This window comes from Schistocerca piceifrons, chromosome 1 (genome assembly GCF_021461385.2).
Source record: "Schistocerca piceifrons isolate TAMUIC-IGC-003096 chromosome 1, iqSchPice1.1, whole genome shotgun sequence".
NCBI lineage: Eukaryota > Metazoa > Arthropoda > Insecta > Orthoptera > Acrididae > Schistocerca > Schistocerca piceifrons.
This window is the reverse complement of record NC_060138.1, coordinates 185,229,808-185,245,425: the sequence shown is the minus strand read 5'-3', so window position 1 is coordinate 185,245,425 and position 15,618 is coordinate 185,229,808. Positions and strand designations below refer to the sequence as shown.

Sequence of the window (15,618 nt, the reverse complement as noted above, 5' to 3'; positions counted from 1 at the left end):
TTCCTGTGTGATGGTCTGGATAGATGTCTGCCTATTACACATTATGACCCTCTTTGACTGTAGGCGGTCTCTTGTCAGTCAACAGATGAGGTCGGCCTGTATGCTTTTGTGCTGTATGTGTCCCTTCACATTTCCAATTCACTATCACATCGAAAACAGTGGACCTAGGGATGTTTGCGAGTTTGGAAATCTCGCATACAATCACCTGACCACGTTTGAAGACCACTGCTGATATGGAGTACCTGGCAGTAGGTGGCAGCACAATGCACCTAATATGAAAAATGTATGTTATTGAGGGTGTCCGGATATTTTTGATCACATAGTGTATTTGAGTACTTTCACTGTCTTTGGTTGCTGTATCCAAAAGAAATATACTTAAAAAATATTCCAGAATGGAACTTTGGTAAATCTAACTGCATCGCTTTTAATTGTTGTTTGTATGAAGTATTAATTTTTGTTCAATACTGATGTTTTAATTAGCTGTATAACGAGTATACCAAATTTCTGCACTAGGTTCTTCACCCAGCCAGTGGGATCAAACGTGAATTACCTGAGGAATTCCCTGATGGTGAGTAGTTGTTGGATACATTGGGGTCTTGTCAGGAACAAGTAACAAATGTACCTTCTTTTTATTAGTTATCAGGTAATTAACATGTGTAAGATGATAACTATTTTATTTAGTTGATGGGTTACATTGATGCTATTTAAATAATGGCTATGGAGTACAAGGCTGTTCAGTGTTAAAATGTAGTCGGCTTACATAAACTGCCAGATACTTTCGTCATCAGTAGCATTTGACAAAACCTATATTCTGTTCCCATGGTTTTACACATATAAATAGTTGCTGTTCATTGGAAATGTGTTTTCATGAAAAACACAACAAACTGTTGTTTTAGATCATAGCTGACATTGTTGTTTTCTCAAGTTCTCCAAACTTTGTTCCTTTCAGCAATTTGGTTTGTGTGGTAACAATTTTAATTTTTTTCTGAGCAGCCTCACCTGCTAAGAAGAAAAGGAAAAAGACTGTTGCAGTATCTCAGCCAAAAAATGCAGTATGTGCTTTGAATGAATTACGGCCAGGATTGGTTTATACTACAGTAAATATGAGTGGTCCTGTTCACGCACCTACTTTTACAGTACAAGTTCAGGTATTTATATGAATTGATCTTTACTGTATTTTATTATTAAACAGCAGGCAGGTAACATTTAGATAAGTCTTGTTTTTTTAGTGCTATTCTGAGAATGTGCCACTCGGTCATCATTGGTACAGGTGTTGACAGTGGACCAGTTGTTGGAGGAATAGGGTTCAGCTGTTTTCGTTTAAGTCCATTGTTTTCATAAGTAATTACAGGCATATGTTGGGAGATTACCTTCAACAGGCCATAGCAACTCCTTTCTCCTACTTGACTAAAACTAAGCAAGATCTGTTTTCTTCCATGAATGCACATAAAGTCTAGTAATTACCGGAACAGTACCACTAGATGTATAGCAGTTGTACCAAAACACTACTTCAGCATTTCTTCGTTTGGCGCAACACTACCAATATAATGGCACTTAAAAAGAGTTACAGGAAGATACCTATTCATCTTCCAAAATTGTGGCAAGATCGTTTCAAAGCAGTGAAAGTAAGAAACAAATGAGTTATGTACATTACTGAATTGCAAGACATTAATTGGTTATTAATTTATTTATATGTATATCAGTATGTCTTCCTAGTTAGAATTAATCATATGTATTAATTACCGTCTCTGATCTACCCTTGTAATTAGACTGTTTTTATTTTACTTGTTATTGTATTCTATTTACATTTCTTTGCAAATTATATCCAAGTCAAATGATGAATTTTAAGTTGACTTCTGTTCAATATATTTGGTACACCCCCGGTCTCTCTCTCTCACTCTCACTCTCTGCGTGTGCGTGCGCGCGCACACCTCCATTTGTGGGTAGGACATCACTACTTGTTTTCATTGTGAAGTGTGGTAACATGACTCAAAACTTTGACTGGTTGTCCATCTTGACTTTGTAGCAAGAAGGGCTGTCAATACTGGAAGCTGCGTTCCTACACCACAGCGATGTCATTTGAACATTGAACAGTTGTCTTGAGGCAAACATTGATATGACTTGTAGTAGGCATCCTCATTTAATAACACCAGTTACTGACTCCTGTCATCACTATCAACTGTAAAGTGAGAGCTGTGATGTGTCAGGACATTGTACTTCAACATCGTATCCAACCCTACAGTAAACATATCAGTAAATGCACAGCACACTGTATGCAACTTGCGTACATTGTTTGCTGAAATGAACATGATTGCACATGCTGGGAAGCTGTTGAAACTTGAGTCCCTCCTCACACTCTGTATGATGATTGGAGGGTTGCTGTTGAGCATTGGGACAGGCTTGAGCAGCAGTGTCTTTGCCACCTTTTGGACAGCAGGTGCAGAAGTCGCTGAACGCTGGGCACTGATTGAAACAAAATATTGAATTGATGTTTCATTACAAATACAAACAATACTTAACCATTATTTTTTATGTTCAAACTGTTTTCTATCATCATTAATACATCTTTGAAGCTTTTTGTAACACTGTTACATACTTAATGGCACAGTGTGGTTTCACTGTCCAAATTGTGAAATGCTTCAGTAATGTAATCTTTTAGTTCAGCAATTGTCTGAGGCTTTTGAGTATAAACAGAGTCCCATAGGAAAAAATTCATGGGTGTGATATCTGGTGACTGTGGAGATATGTCAATATCTGCCCTTCAACCAATCACTTTTCTTCAGAAAGTTTTATTTAAATAATCCTGAATGGCACTGGCATAATGTGGTAGAAAACCATTATGGTGAAACTAAATTTCTAGGAAGTTTTCAGCTCACATCATAAGTCATGGTACCATGTAATTCTGAAGCATATCCAAATAGTTATCTCCTGTCACTGTTTTCAAAAAAATATGGTCCAAGTATGCCAAATGGTGATATTGCCTCCAACCCCCCCCCCCCCCCACAAAAAAAAAAAAAAAAAAAAAAAAAAAAAAAACACCAGGTTGTTATAGCGGTTCTGCTAACAAAATATTTTGACTGTCAGTTTACCAGTAAATGCAGTTATGTCTATTAACTTGTCCACTTAACTTAAAATTGGCCCTGTCAGACCACAATTTTATTGAATAGGTTAGGACCGTGTTTCAGTTGGTCACGCATCAGTTCACAAAATTGAAGACATCAGTCTGGATCATCTGCAAGCAGTTCATATCATAAACATGGAATGTAAACTTCAGACTTCTGTTTGTGTAACATTCTTTGTACTGAACTTTGTTATAAATCCAGCACAGCTGCTAATCGTCTGGTTGATTTTGACAGACTGTGGGTCACAGCTAAACATACTCGCAGTTCATTTTCCTTAGTCGTGACTGTTCTTGGATGATCAGACTTTGGTGCATCCATAACAAATCCATGTTCTTCAAATGTGTTTCGTATGCTGTACATTGTTTGTCTAGATAGTGGTTTTGATCTAAAGTATCTTCCCAATTCATAAACAACTGTGGTAGTACCACTTTTATAAAATGCTTTTAACACAACATTTTTTCCTTCCTTCATTAACATCGTGACAATTCAGAAAACTACAGCTGTAAACATGTCTCACAGATCACGCTTTCAACAGTTCATGAGTTTGATTATTGTGTGTGTTTTGTTTGTCATTGCAAGGTGTAAATATCACCATTTGGTAATAACAATGTAAGGGGTTTAAACTTCCTACACCTCACAGTTGCTTTTGTTTTCTTTCAACCAACTGTCTACTGACTTTTGCCCTACCCTGTACGATGAATGCGGTTGAGGTTGAGCAGCACAATATTGAATGTCAACCAACATCAGATTTTTATTTTACAAATGTACCCTTTCTAACAGAGAGCCTTTAGTGTCACTTGTTTTGTTTTTATTTGACACTAAAATTAATTTGTAGTTCAATTTGGCTTATTCATTCATTCATTCATTCCATGTGCTCATAGCAACTAAGACCAAACATGTTGGCATACATACAGATGGTGTAAAACAGATTTTTAGCAGTTTGTTTCTGTGCATTGCCCAAAACACACTCTTTACAAGTATCTTGTAATCATTCTGTCATTTACTGAAACCTGCAGTGTGGACAAGTACAGCTGAAGTCTCTGCTGAAAAATTTCAAGTGTAAGCTATGCATAAAAATCATTGGGCTCCTTTCTTTGCAGCAGGTACGTGCTGCACAGGTAATCATGTGGACAGCCCTTTTTTTTTGACATCCAGTCCAACTTGAAATCATTAATTGCCCATTTTGACAAGTTGTAAGACTCCCTCCACCAGCTGAACTTTCTGTCAGTGATGGACTTCCTCAGATTTCACCTCACCAGGGGTCAACCACATCTAATTGAGCAGGCAAGATAGATGTGTATGTTTGGTCAGATTAGAAATCTATGGTATTATAATGATGGAAAAAAAAAATCACAACCCCAAGGAGGGGCTTAGCGTCTTAAGAAAGGTTGGTTGACATATTTCTACTTGTGAGAGCTGATGTCCATTCAGATTTCTCACCAGTTACACGAGAGTGGTGCTAGTAGCACCACTATGAGGATACAAATCATATTTGCTTTAAATACGTATGCTGTAATGGTCACGAGTGTTAGTTACCATTAAGATAGGACGTGGTGAGTTGATGTTAGTTAAGAATCCCTGTAAGGTGACGCCATTATCAGTCTTCACCGAGTTTGAACAAGGCCGTGTAATAGGGCTATGAGAAACTGGATGTTCCTACAGCAATATTGCAGAAAGACTTAGCTCGAATGTAGTCACTGTACATGATTGCTGGCAGCGGTTGTCATGAGAATGTACAGTTGCAAAAAGACTGGCGTGACCAAGAGGGAAGACCATTGTGTTGGGCATATAGCTTTGGCACATCGTACTGCACCTGCAGCAAACATTTGAGCAGCACTTACCACCACAGTGACACAATGTATTGGTAAAGATGCGTCACTTCGAGGACGGCTTTGAACCGTATACCCTTTAGCGTGCATTCGATAGACCCCAAACCACTACCATTTGTGGTGTCAAGCGAGACTTCAATGGAAGACGGGGTGAAGGTCTGTTGTGTTGACTGACGAAAGCTGGTTTGTCTCGGTGTCAGTGATGACTGTGTGTTGGTTAGGAGGAGGCCAGTTGTGGGCCTGCAACCAGCCAGTCTGCGTGCTTCACACACTGGTCCTAGACCAGGAGTTATGGTCTGTAAATTTGACTGTAAATTTGTACTTCAGCCTGGTGGAATTGACCTGTCGTGGTGCCATTCGTGAATAGCATTCCAGGTGGTATTCCCCAACAGGGCAAAGCTCACCCACGTACCACTGTTCTAACTCGACATGCTCTATAAAGTGTTGACATGTTGGCTTGGCCTGCACGATCGTGTCTTTCCGTAATTGAGCACATATGGGACATCTTCAGACATCAACTCCTGCACCATCCACAAACAGCATTGCCCGTCTCTATATTGACAACGAAATGGAGTAGGCAAGGAACTCCATTGCAAAAACTGACATCCGGCACCTGTACGACACAATACATGCATGGTTGCATTCAACATTACAGCAGTTGCACCAATTGTTAATGTACCAGCATTTCACATTTGCGATGATTTATCTCGTGCTTACATTAACTAGTGATCCTGTTAATCACTTGTATGGTGTTACCTAAATGGATGTACTCCTGAAATTTCATTACATTAATTACTTTTTGGTGTCACAATTTTTTTCTGTCAGTATGCTCGCATCAGCTGCCAATAACAAAAGATATGCAGAATTCTAGTTTTTTTGAGTTGTGCGCTCACATGAATTCATACACTGATGAGTCGAAACTTTATGGTCATTGCCCACCATTAGTTTTAATTCCACTTGATGATGTTGCAGCCATACAACACAGTTAGTAAAGGGTATAGATGGAATAGAGATGAATTGGCTGTCATTTTATACTGTGTTCAGCATATGAACGATTCTGATGTAAACAAACACATGCGTGGCGATTCGTCAGTGGTCGTAGCACACATTCACAAGTGTTGTGTGCCAGTGGAAGTAGACCCTAATTATGTATTAGATTTTTTGTGTTTTATTACTTTTAAGATTCTCTAAAGCATCAGCAGACAGCAGTGGTTTTGTTGCATAGTGTGTTAAATATTTACATTATGTATTTCTTTTGCAAATCTGTGTACAGTTACTTTTTCTGGACAATTACATGCATGAAGCTGTAGTTAGTTCTGATCAGTACATGTCAGCTGGGTTTGTGAATACTCTCTCAATCTACAGTTTTCAGCAGGAGATCAACCTTTGTATGTGGCAATACACTGCTCACCATTCCTCAGTTTGAAAGTGGTGAACTTCCTGTGTAGGAGCATTCAGTTAAGTTTTATGTGTCATTCTGAAGAAACATCTGGAGGGGAAGGAGCAAGCAAAGAACCTCTCCTATTGTTAGTACTGAAGAAAATGGTGGGAAGTTGTCCTCCACAGTGCTGTGCCGCCGCCGCCCCCCCGACCACCTCTCCCCGCTTCTCAGCAATCGTGCAAGCAGTCATTATGGTGCTTCTCACTTATTTGTGTTTCCAACGTGGACAGTGAAAAGGCTGAAACTGCATCGTGTTCTTTTGTGAAACATAGAAGAGGAGTAACACTGCTAAAAAGTGGTGTAAAACTGATAGATCTAATTTTTTTTACACAAATATTTTTAATGCTCTTTCTCCAACCTAAATATGTTTTCGCCTGGTCCCTTAAAAATCGTATTGACAGAGTATTATTGTATATTAATTCATCCCTTTTAAAATTTAAGTGAAATTTTCAAGTTTTATTATTTGTCTGCTGTTTGTCAGTTTTATTGATTATTTGAAGGTGCAATTTTTTGGTCTTATCTGCTTTCGAATGTTTTATTTTATAACTTTTGATGCCAATAATTTCATTTTTCCAGCATTTCAAATACCAATACAGAATTGTTAAAATAAGGAGTTAGTCAGCAGATTAAATGAAACATTATTAACATTCAGTTGTATAATGTCAAACAGAAACAAATAAGCTTCCACAGAATCACCTGCAGTTGTTCTTGATGGACTGGCTCTACTGTTTGAATGTGCCGGTAAAACATTGCGCATTTGGTTATCTTCTCTGAGTAGGAAAGGCAAGTTACAATGCTGCATACAACGTAAGGTTATTATTGTACCTGGCACCGAAGCTCCATGGGAAATAAAATCCAATGAGGTAGTAGCAAACACCGAACAATTTGCAGCATAATGTTTAAATTGGGATTGTTCTAGGATGAATAGTCTGTAGTGATGATTGGTCCGTAAATTGGGAAATCCACGGACATGTAAAACTCTAACAAGGCCGCTTGATATGGCCCGGCACCTGGGAACGAGCATCTGGGATATAGCAAAGGTAGTTGGGTGTTCATATCCTGCTGTTGTGATCATCTATGGAAAGTGCTTGAAGGACAGTTAAAACATGAGTATGCAACATCTTGCTGGACATCCATGAAGCACTGCATGTGGTAACCTCACTCTCTGTAGCGACAGAATGATGATGTGCACCATGCCGGTTCAACAGGATTCTTGCTGTGGTAGCAGGATTTTCTGGGCAACATGCTGACCTACCTGGCCACAGTTTGTGAAGCCTGCTAGGGAAGGTATTAATGTAACAAAATGTAAACTACCCGCTGTTACTTTTTTGTACTCGAGAACCTTTCAAAGAAATTTCCTCTGTTTTTCTTGCTATTGCTGAGAGTCCCTATTTCTGGCAAATGTCCTTACTTTATATAAACATCGAGGTTTAACTACGATATTGTAGTATTTGAATTTCATGTGAAGATAAGGGTTTGGATTTGTAGTTTTTTAAACATTTGATCAGGTGAACGTTTGCAACTGAGGAACATGTTTGTAGAATAATAATCTGCTTCAGTTCCCAGTAATTTCATAATTTATTACGTGGCTGGTTTCAAAGCACACAGCTTCATCTTCAGGTGCTACCGATAATCACAGGAATGTAAATGTGTGGCATGCTGTCCAAGCAGACACTGTGGTTGCTGGTCCTATGCTCCCATGTGTTTGTTTGATGTTGGTGTGACAAACCATGACTGACTGGCCCAACCACCACACATTTATGTCCCCATGATTATTTGATGGCTTCTCAAGATGCAGCTTTATGCTTCGCACTGGTCTTGTTATAAATTAACAAATTACTGGCAACTGAAGGATCTTTTATTCTATAAATATGTAAGTTTTTCTGTCGTGCCTTGAAAGCTGTCTCCATCTTTTTGGACCCATTTTTGATCTCTGAGTTCTCATTGAAGTTAGGATGAGAATAGTTACTTGAACTTCATTGATGTTACCATACATGATCTTCATTGTTCATGTTGAATTCTTTGCATCTATTTTAATGTATTCCTCTGTTCAAACTAAATTTTTAATATCTCTCTTTTTCACATGCAATGTTCAGATTAATTGCAAAAAATGCTAGAATCGTCAGCAAAAGCAAGTCATTTAAATTGAAGGCCTTTCTTTTAATGGCCTTAATTGATTCTGTTTGGGACATTTTCTCAACTCATTCTTGTCTGCATTCTGGGATTATTTTCTCCAGTGCACAGTCAGACACAACTGGCGAGAGGCCGTCTCCTTCTCTTTCTTCTGTTTTGATTTTTGTTTGTTCAGATTGTAACCTAATAATTTAACTTCTCTTTGTATGTTTTCTAATTTTTGTTGTATAAGCACTCTTGTCTTGGCATCTATTCCAAATGTGTGTGTCGATAGTTATATGCTTTCTTAAAATCAACCAATGTTATGATCACATTCTTACTGATTCTTAGCAGTTTGGTTTTGATCAAGATGTGTCTTAATGTTGGAGATCCGTTCTGCACGTTGACTGTCCTTTCCTTAATCCTGTGGGGCAATCTTATTGTTACTGTTCTGTGTGGCACTCTATTCTATTCTGTAGTGCTTTGGAGAGTACCTTGCATTTGACTGGAAGAAGTGATACACTTCTGTAGTTGTTGGCATTAGTTTTGACCCATTTCTTTTGTAACAAGTGTATGACTGCATCTGTCCAGGCACCTGGGATCTTTTCTTTGTGCCAGATCTATTAAAACAGTCTCTCCAACTGTTCTGATACTTTGTCCCCAGAATATTTGAGAACGACTGATTTCTTGCCAGGTAATTTGTTATTTTTATGCTTTTTATGATCTTAATTTCTGTCTTATCTGGTGGGTTTGAATGAGGAAATTTAATTAGTGACTCCTGGAAAACCTGGTTATTCTATGAAGATTCACAATTGAGTAGGGCTTTGAAATATTTGGCCAGATTGTTTCGATTCTGTTTGTTGTTCAAAATATAATTTCCCACAACATGTTCATGAAACATGTTCAGTGATAAATAGCCTGGAAGCTTTGACTTGAAAAATTGATAGAAATATCTGATGATATTCTTCTTAAGGTTATGTTCCATTTTCTACAGTTGATGCTTATCAAATTTTTATTTGGTGCTTTTGAACGTCGTGTCTGTTCTTTTGCTTTGGATCTTGAATTCTCCAAAGTTCTCTCTGATGGAGTTCTATTTCTTACGATCGGCAAATGTTTTCTTAGGGTGTCTTCAGTTGTCATTCTGCCAAGGGTGTGTTTTCTTCTTAGCGAGAAAGATTGTTTTGCTGCTTCTTCATTTTTTTAGCAGCTTTCTCTGAATAACATTTGGCTCGTCTCTGTATTCATGACATTCATTATTTCTCTTTGGCTGGTGGTTGCTTCATCATCAGTTTGAAATTTTAATTACATGGAGGTTGGTGAGTGCAAGGTCTTTTATTGTATTATTTAATTTTGTTGTTGTTAAAAACTCTCATATCATGTGTGTCTGTCTCACTGTAAATTAAATTTAAGGATCATTGGTAAGAGAGGGCCTGAAGACCCTATTGGTGCCAAGAAAAGTAAATGATTAAATAAAGTCAGATAAGTGCAATTGAAGTAATTTGAAATGCCCATGTTCAACACAATCGGTCACACATACAGTACTAAAATTTAGATCTTGCCAAACACCTTTTACATTAAAGGTATGGGACATTTTTCTTATTCTGCAGATTTTACTAAAAGAATGTGTGTGATATATATCTTAATAAAGTTTGGGGTACCTGCCTGAGATATCTTCAGGTATATTTACTGTGTAAGTAAGTAATATTGTCCATAGTGAGACACAGTTAGCAATTTCATGAAACGACATCTATTTTTCACAGTTTTTAAGTATTTTAGAAATTATATCCTTATCTTTAAATTCAAGAATTCAGTCATTCTTTGTAGAACCATGAAATGAAAATGTATTTTAACTTAAGACAGAAAATTACTTTTAGAATACTATTTAAGCCATATATAATTAGTAATAACATCATTATTTGCTAAACATAGTTCATTTTATGTGCTTTCAGGTTAATGGTCAAAGTTTTCAAGGTCAAGGCCGATCAAAAAAATTGGCAAAACATGCTGCTGCAGAAGCTGCTCTTCGTTCATTTGTACAGTTCAAAAATGCTCCAGAAGCTCAACAGGCAATGAACATGCATATTTCTGAATTTGATTATACAAGTGATGTTATGGAAACTGAACTATCTTTGTTTAATACGTTCCATCCCGTGGAAGGAAGTGCTTCACCTGGGAATTGTGGTGGTCCGGACAAATTATCAAATGAGCATTTAGAAAAAGCACAGAATGGTTGTATTCCTCCAAAATCCCCTTCTCAGGCTATAATACGACGAAATTTACCTCCTATTCCTTGTGATAAGAGCCCAGTAATGTTGCTGAATGAACTCCGATCAGGCATTAAATTTGAATGTGTTTCAGAGAGTGGTGAACAGTATGCTAAGTTTACAATGGTTGTTAATATTGATGGTGAACGATTTGAGGGAACGGGTTTGTATATTCTGTATTAATTTGGGTAAATATTTAACATAATTTGACTTGATGATGTCTTATATTTTCTCCCCATTTTCAACAGGTCCAAGCAAAAAACTTGGGAAGGCTGCGGCAGCAAAGGCAGCCCTTGCAAAATTGTACAATATGACATTCACACCATTTCCCAATTCCCTGAAGCAAACAAGATCTCTGTTGACTACTGGGACAGCCAATGCCTCCCTGGAGCAGATGACATTGCCGCAAGTGCTGGCAGATCACATATCTAGGTGATTGAACTCGAGGAAACATGCCATTGTGTCAAAAACTGAGATCCTGATTGTGTACAAAATACAGTTTGATTCTTGCAAAGAAGGAAACAATAACCAGCTGCTGTTTATTTCCATAAAAATTGCTCCATTAACAGTTTCAAACTGACAGGTTCATCGTCAAATGGCTGTTCACATATAGACACCTTTGGTGATGTTCACTTTAGTTTCCAGCTGTTTATTCCACTTGTGGTGACAGTTTCTTGGGGAAATCAAATAGCATCAGACAATAAAGCTTCACAGCAGACACCTATGCAGTTGACACCAAAGACAATAGAAAACGTAGCCAGCCGCGGTGGTCTCGCGGTTCTAGGCGCTCAGTCCGGAACCGCGCGGCTGCTACGGTCGCAGGTTCGAATCCTGCCTCAGGCATGGATGTGTGTGGTGTCCTTAGGTTAGTTAGGTTTAAGTAGTTCTGAGTTATAGGGGACTGATGACCATAGATGTTAAGTTCCATAGTGCTCAGAGCCGTTTGAACAATAGAAAACAGCTGAAAATAAGTTGCTCTTGCTTTTTTTTTTTAGGGGGAGTATCCTACAAAACAAGCAATCTGTTTAAAAATATGAACATTAAGGTAAGCTTCAATGTAAATAACAAACTCCAGCATTTGTAAGTTAAGGAATAACAATGCTCCATATAAGAAGATCAGGATATACAAACTCACTTTCCAGAGATGCCCCTTGTACTATGTGCTACAAACTGGGAGAAGGTTTGAGACCCAGGTCATATGTTCGAATAGTTTATCAGTATTCACATTTACAATACAGACAACTCTCGAAGACGTGGAATAGAGAGCATTGAAGAGCATATCCAGATATTTCATTGTGATGGTTGTTCTCCGCACATAGGTTCTACCAATCCAGCCCTGCCCTGTACACACCTGGGTCACTACAACCATCTGCTAATACGGCAGAGTTTTTTCCTCGTGTGCCTCTGCCTACTTCCACCATAACCTCTCAGTTCTCTTCTTCGAGGCAACGAAACTGAAGTTTGGTTCCGCACTTGGTCCACAACAGACACACCACATGGCTAGGAACATTTCATATCTTGAATAGTGCAGTGCACACTACAAAGTCCATTCTTGGGAGCTTGTAACAAAGTATTAAGACTCAAGCCACACCACACTTTCTACACCTGCAACACAACATGCTACATAAAAAAACTGCATCACACCACGAGACAGCAAGTGCTTATGCTCGCATGGGTAATAACCGAGATTCAAGCTCCCGCCTATCACGGCAGGTATGCTCACGGGGAGACTGTGTATCATTCTACTGAATTCCTCCCTGGCAATTTTCCCAGGAAAGACTCATCATTTGTGTGCATCATGGTGACAAATTCATGTTAGTGCTGTTGAACACTCTGTGACTAGTTACTTTGCATACGCATCATCCTCTTCGTCATTTGTACGGTCTATATTTCAGGCTCCTATGAGAAAGATTTTTTTTTCTGAATCTCATGGTATTAAAACATTTATTGAGAACTTGATGTGCTGAATTCGCTACTATGGATGCTACTCTTATTGTGCCTTGCAGTATCACTCTTTTCTTTAGCATTCATCATATTAGCAAGTGACGTTAACACTTTTGCCATCCACACGTCTCGTACAAATTTATTCGCTTGGCACTTTCAGCGCTAATTCGGATTACTTGGCTTGTCGCTGGCTGCTTGTCACCTTTCCGTTGATGACAAGCTTCAAACACATTGACCTTTGCGCCCTTTAATTATTCCGGAAATCCTGTATTTTGCCTTGTCGTTCCACAAACTCAAATTTTCTTTTCAAGTAACTTCTCTGCAAGTTCTACACTGCTATAATAATTATCCAAGTAATAGTTCCATCACTGTTTTTGCTAAAGGTTGTCCAACGCTGTAATATATCTTGAATGAGGAAATCACACAGCATCTGAATGAGTATGCCATATTTTGTAATTTTCGACGCATTGTAAACTGTAAAATCTAACTGTCCATGCCACGGTATCATTCCTTCATCAATTGAGATGTTTTGATTTAGATTAAACATTTAAACTTTTTGGAAAAATAATCAGTTACGAATTGCACTTTGAAAAGCCAGTCGGCATGATTTGGTTTAATGTTGTTGGAAAAATGTAAAAAGATAATATTTGTCGGAATCGGTTGCTGGCCATCGTTCTGTGAAATACTGGTGTGTCTATCAACCGATTTGTTGACCAGTAATTATCGATCCTTGCTTTTTTTGTTTTCAATTCGCATAAGGATAGCAAGCCCAAACCATTTTCTAAGTTCGGGTCCCTTAATGTCGACAAACTTGGCTTTTTATTTTTATTTTTTCATCCAGTTTCCCTGTATTGCAATTTTGACTGTAATACTTGTTGGTTTCATTGTAGTGCCCTGTGTAACATGCCTGTTTTCCGCACACCCAGTTTTAGCTAATTTTACAGATAAAATTATTAAGTTAGTTGGAGACCAACATTCGTGCAGCATTAACACAGAAAGGTAGCCTTATGACTTTACTTTGAGAGAGACACATATATTTACATAAAAGCAAATCACCACTTCATCTCCTCAATGAACAGACTGAATTAGCCAATGCAGCATTTCTGTAAAATCTCATTTTTCTGCTTTCCAGTTTGAAACAAAAACTACACCCTTTGACAATAACAGCATGCTAACAATAACCCGAAATTAAACACTACACAAAAATATTACAGCCCACTTACTCATACGTTAACCCAGTTCACTCCATCAGTGAGTGGCACTCGACATTTTGAATTTTGTTTTCCATTCCAATGTCAAGCCTCATTCAACAGGATTTTTTATAGCTCACACAGGCTCCATTCTCAAATCTGATTGTACTAGGCATCAATGCTACATAGTACTGCACTCTCGGAAAGTGCATGTTAACTCAGTGTCGAACTGTGGCAGTTGTGTTGAGAGAAAGGTAATTATTATGTTGAAGATAGTACATGCAAAATGGCTAGTTCTTCCTATACAGTTCTTTCTGAGGAATACATTGTAGAACTTTTAGAGGAATGTCTAAATGACAGTGATTTTGATGACGACGGTGAGTCACTTGTAAATAATTGAAGTGAAATTATGATGGAATATGCAATGAAAAGTTTTGTATTTTAATGCTTGTGTAAATATATTTGAATGCAGGCAGACAATTTTGTTTTAATGTATACCCTAACTGTTAGGGGCCTTGTTGTTTCCACAAAGAGACTCTTGCAATTCTCTGTGCCGTGCTGTGCTTGCCACTGTTTTACTGTGATTTAAATAAGAGTGCACGAAGGTGCCCTGTGGGTGCTTTGCAGAGTTTAAAAGGTTAATACAATAGTTAATTTTCAACTTGCTGTCACTTATTCGTATACTGTTCATTGTCTTAATATTCATTTATTTATTTGCAATTTTTTCTCATCGTTTGTTTTGTTTCCTGTGCATATGATATTATTTACAGGTATCATCTCAGTAACTTTACTAACAAATTGGTTTCCTTGTTTGTTTATTTTATGTGTAATCAGTGCTCATTAAATGTAAATTGCATGTAGTGAAATGTTTGTATTTGGTAAATTTTCCATTGTCACATCAGTGTACATGTAACATATCTAAGAGAGAAATTCTTTGGTAGTGTTATATTTCTCATATTGCCGTCTTTGTACACAGCCTTCCATGTGGCAAAAACCTGTGCATGCGTGCGCTACACCATTTGGATATACAGAGAGGCCCAAAGAAAATGTATTTACTTTTTAATGGCTCATAACTCGAAAATTAACTGACAGAAATATCTCATTTTCGGTGAATGATTAGCTTAAATTGAAGTCATTGTAGCTGTTCAAAGCTGTCACTGTTTGTCATATTAGGCTGTTAGAAAATTAATGAGACTGACAACAGTGAGCGATCTGGCAATCCTGTGTTCTAAGTCTGTAGACCAGTGCATTCATCCCATCCAAATCCTCAGTCTGAGTTTCAGTTCCGTACAGCCATTTCATGATTTTTGGGCTGGCATCATTGAAGTTTTATTTTTGTTGTGTGCTATGGAAGTGGAAAAGCGGAATTTAGAGCAATGTTATGCAATCAAATTTCGTGTTAAACATGGGAAATTCACTAGTGTGACCTTTCAAAAGTTGAAACAGGCCTTTGGGGAACATTCCTTATCAAGAGTACAAGTTTTTCACTGCCACAAATCACTTTTGGAAGGCTGAGAACACATTGAAAATGAACCTCTCTCAGGGAAACCTTCAACTTTGGAAACCAACCAAAACATTGAACTTACATGTGCTCGTATGAGAAGCAACTGACATTTGCTGTGGAACAAATGACTAATATGTTCATAAATGGCATCAGTATGGCCTACGTGCTTTAGTGTGGGCAGGCATTGTGCACAATGGACAAACATCTTTGCA

The 15,618-nt window shown here is 38.0% G+C and overlaps 1 protein-coding gene across 3 annotated transcripts in view; it reads left to right on the top strand.

Moving 5' to 3' along the window:
- LOC124785323 (double-stranded RNA-specific editase Adar-like) overlaps positions 1-15,618 on the top strand; it is a 142,733-nt gene that overhangs the window by 105,856 nt on the left and 21,259 nt on the right. For all 3 annotated transcript variants that reach the window (XM_047254171.1, XM_047254170.1, XM_047254172.1), the window contains exons 3-6: positions 514-568; positions 994-1,148; positions 10,454-10,931; positions 11,017-11,200. In XM_047254171.1, coding sequence (XP_047110127.1) covers positions 514-568; positions 994-1,148; positions 10,454-10,931; positions 11,017-11,200 — 872 coding nt within the window. The remainder of the gene's footprint in view (positions 1-513; positions 569-993; positions 1,149-10,453; positions 10,932-11,016; positions 11,201-15,618) is intronic.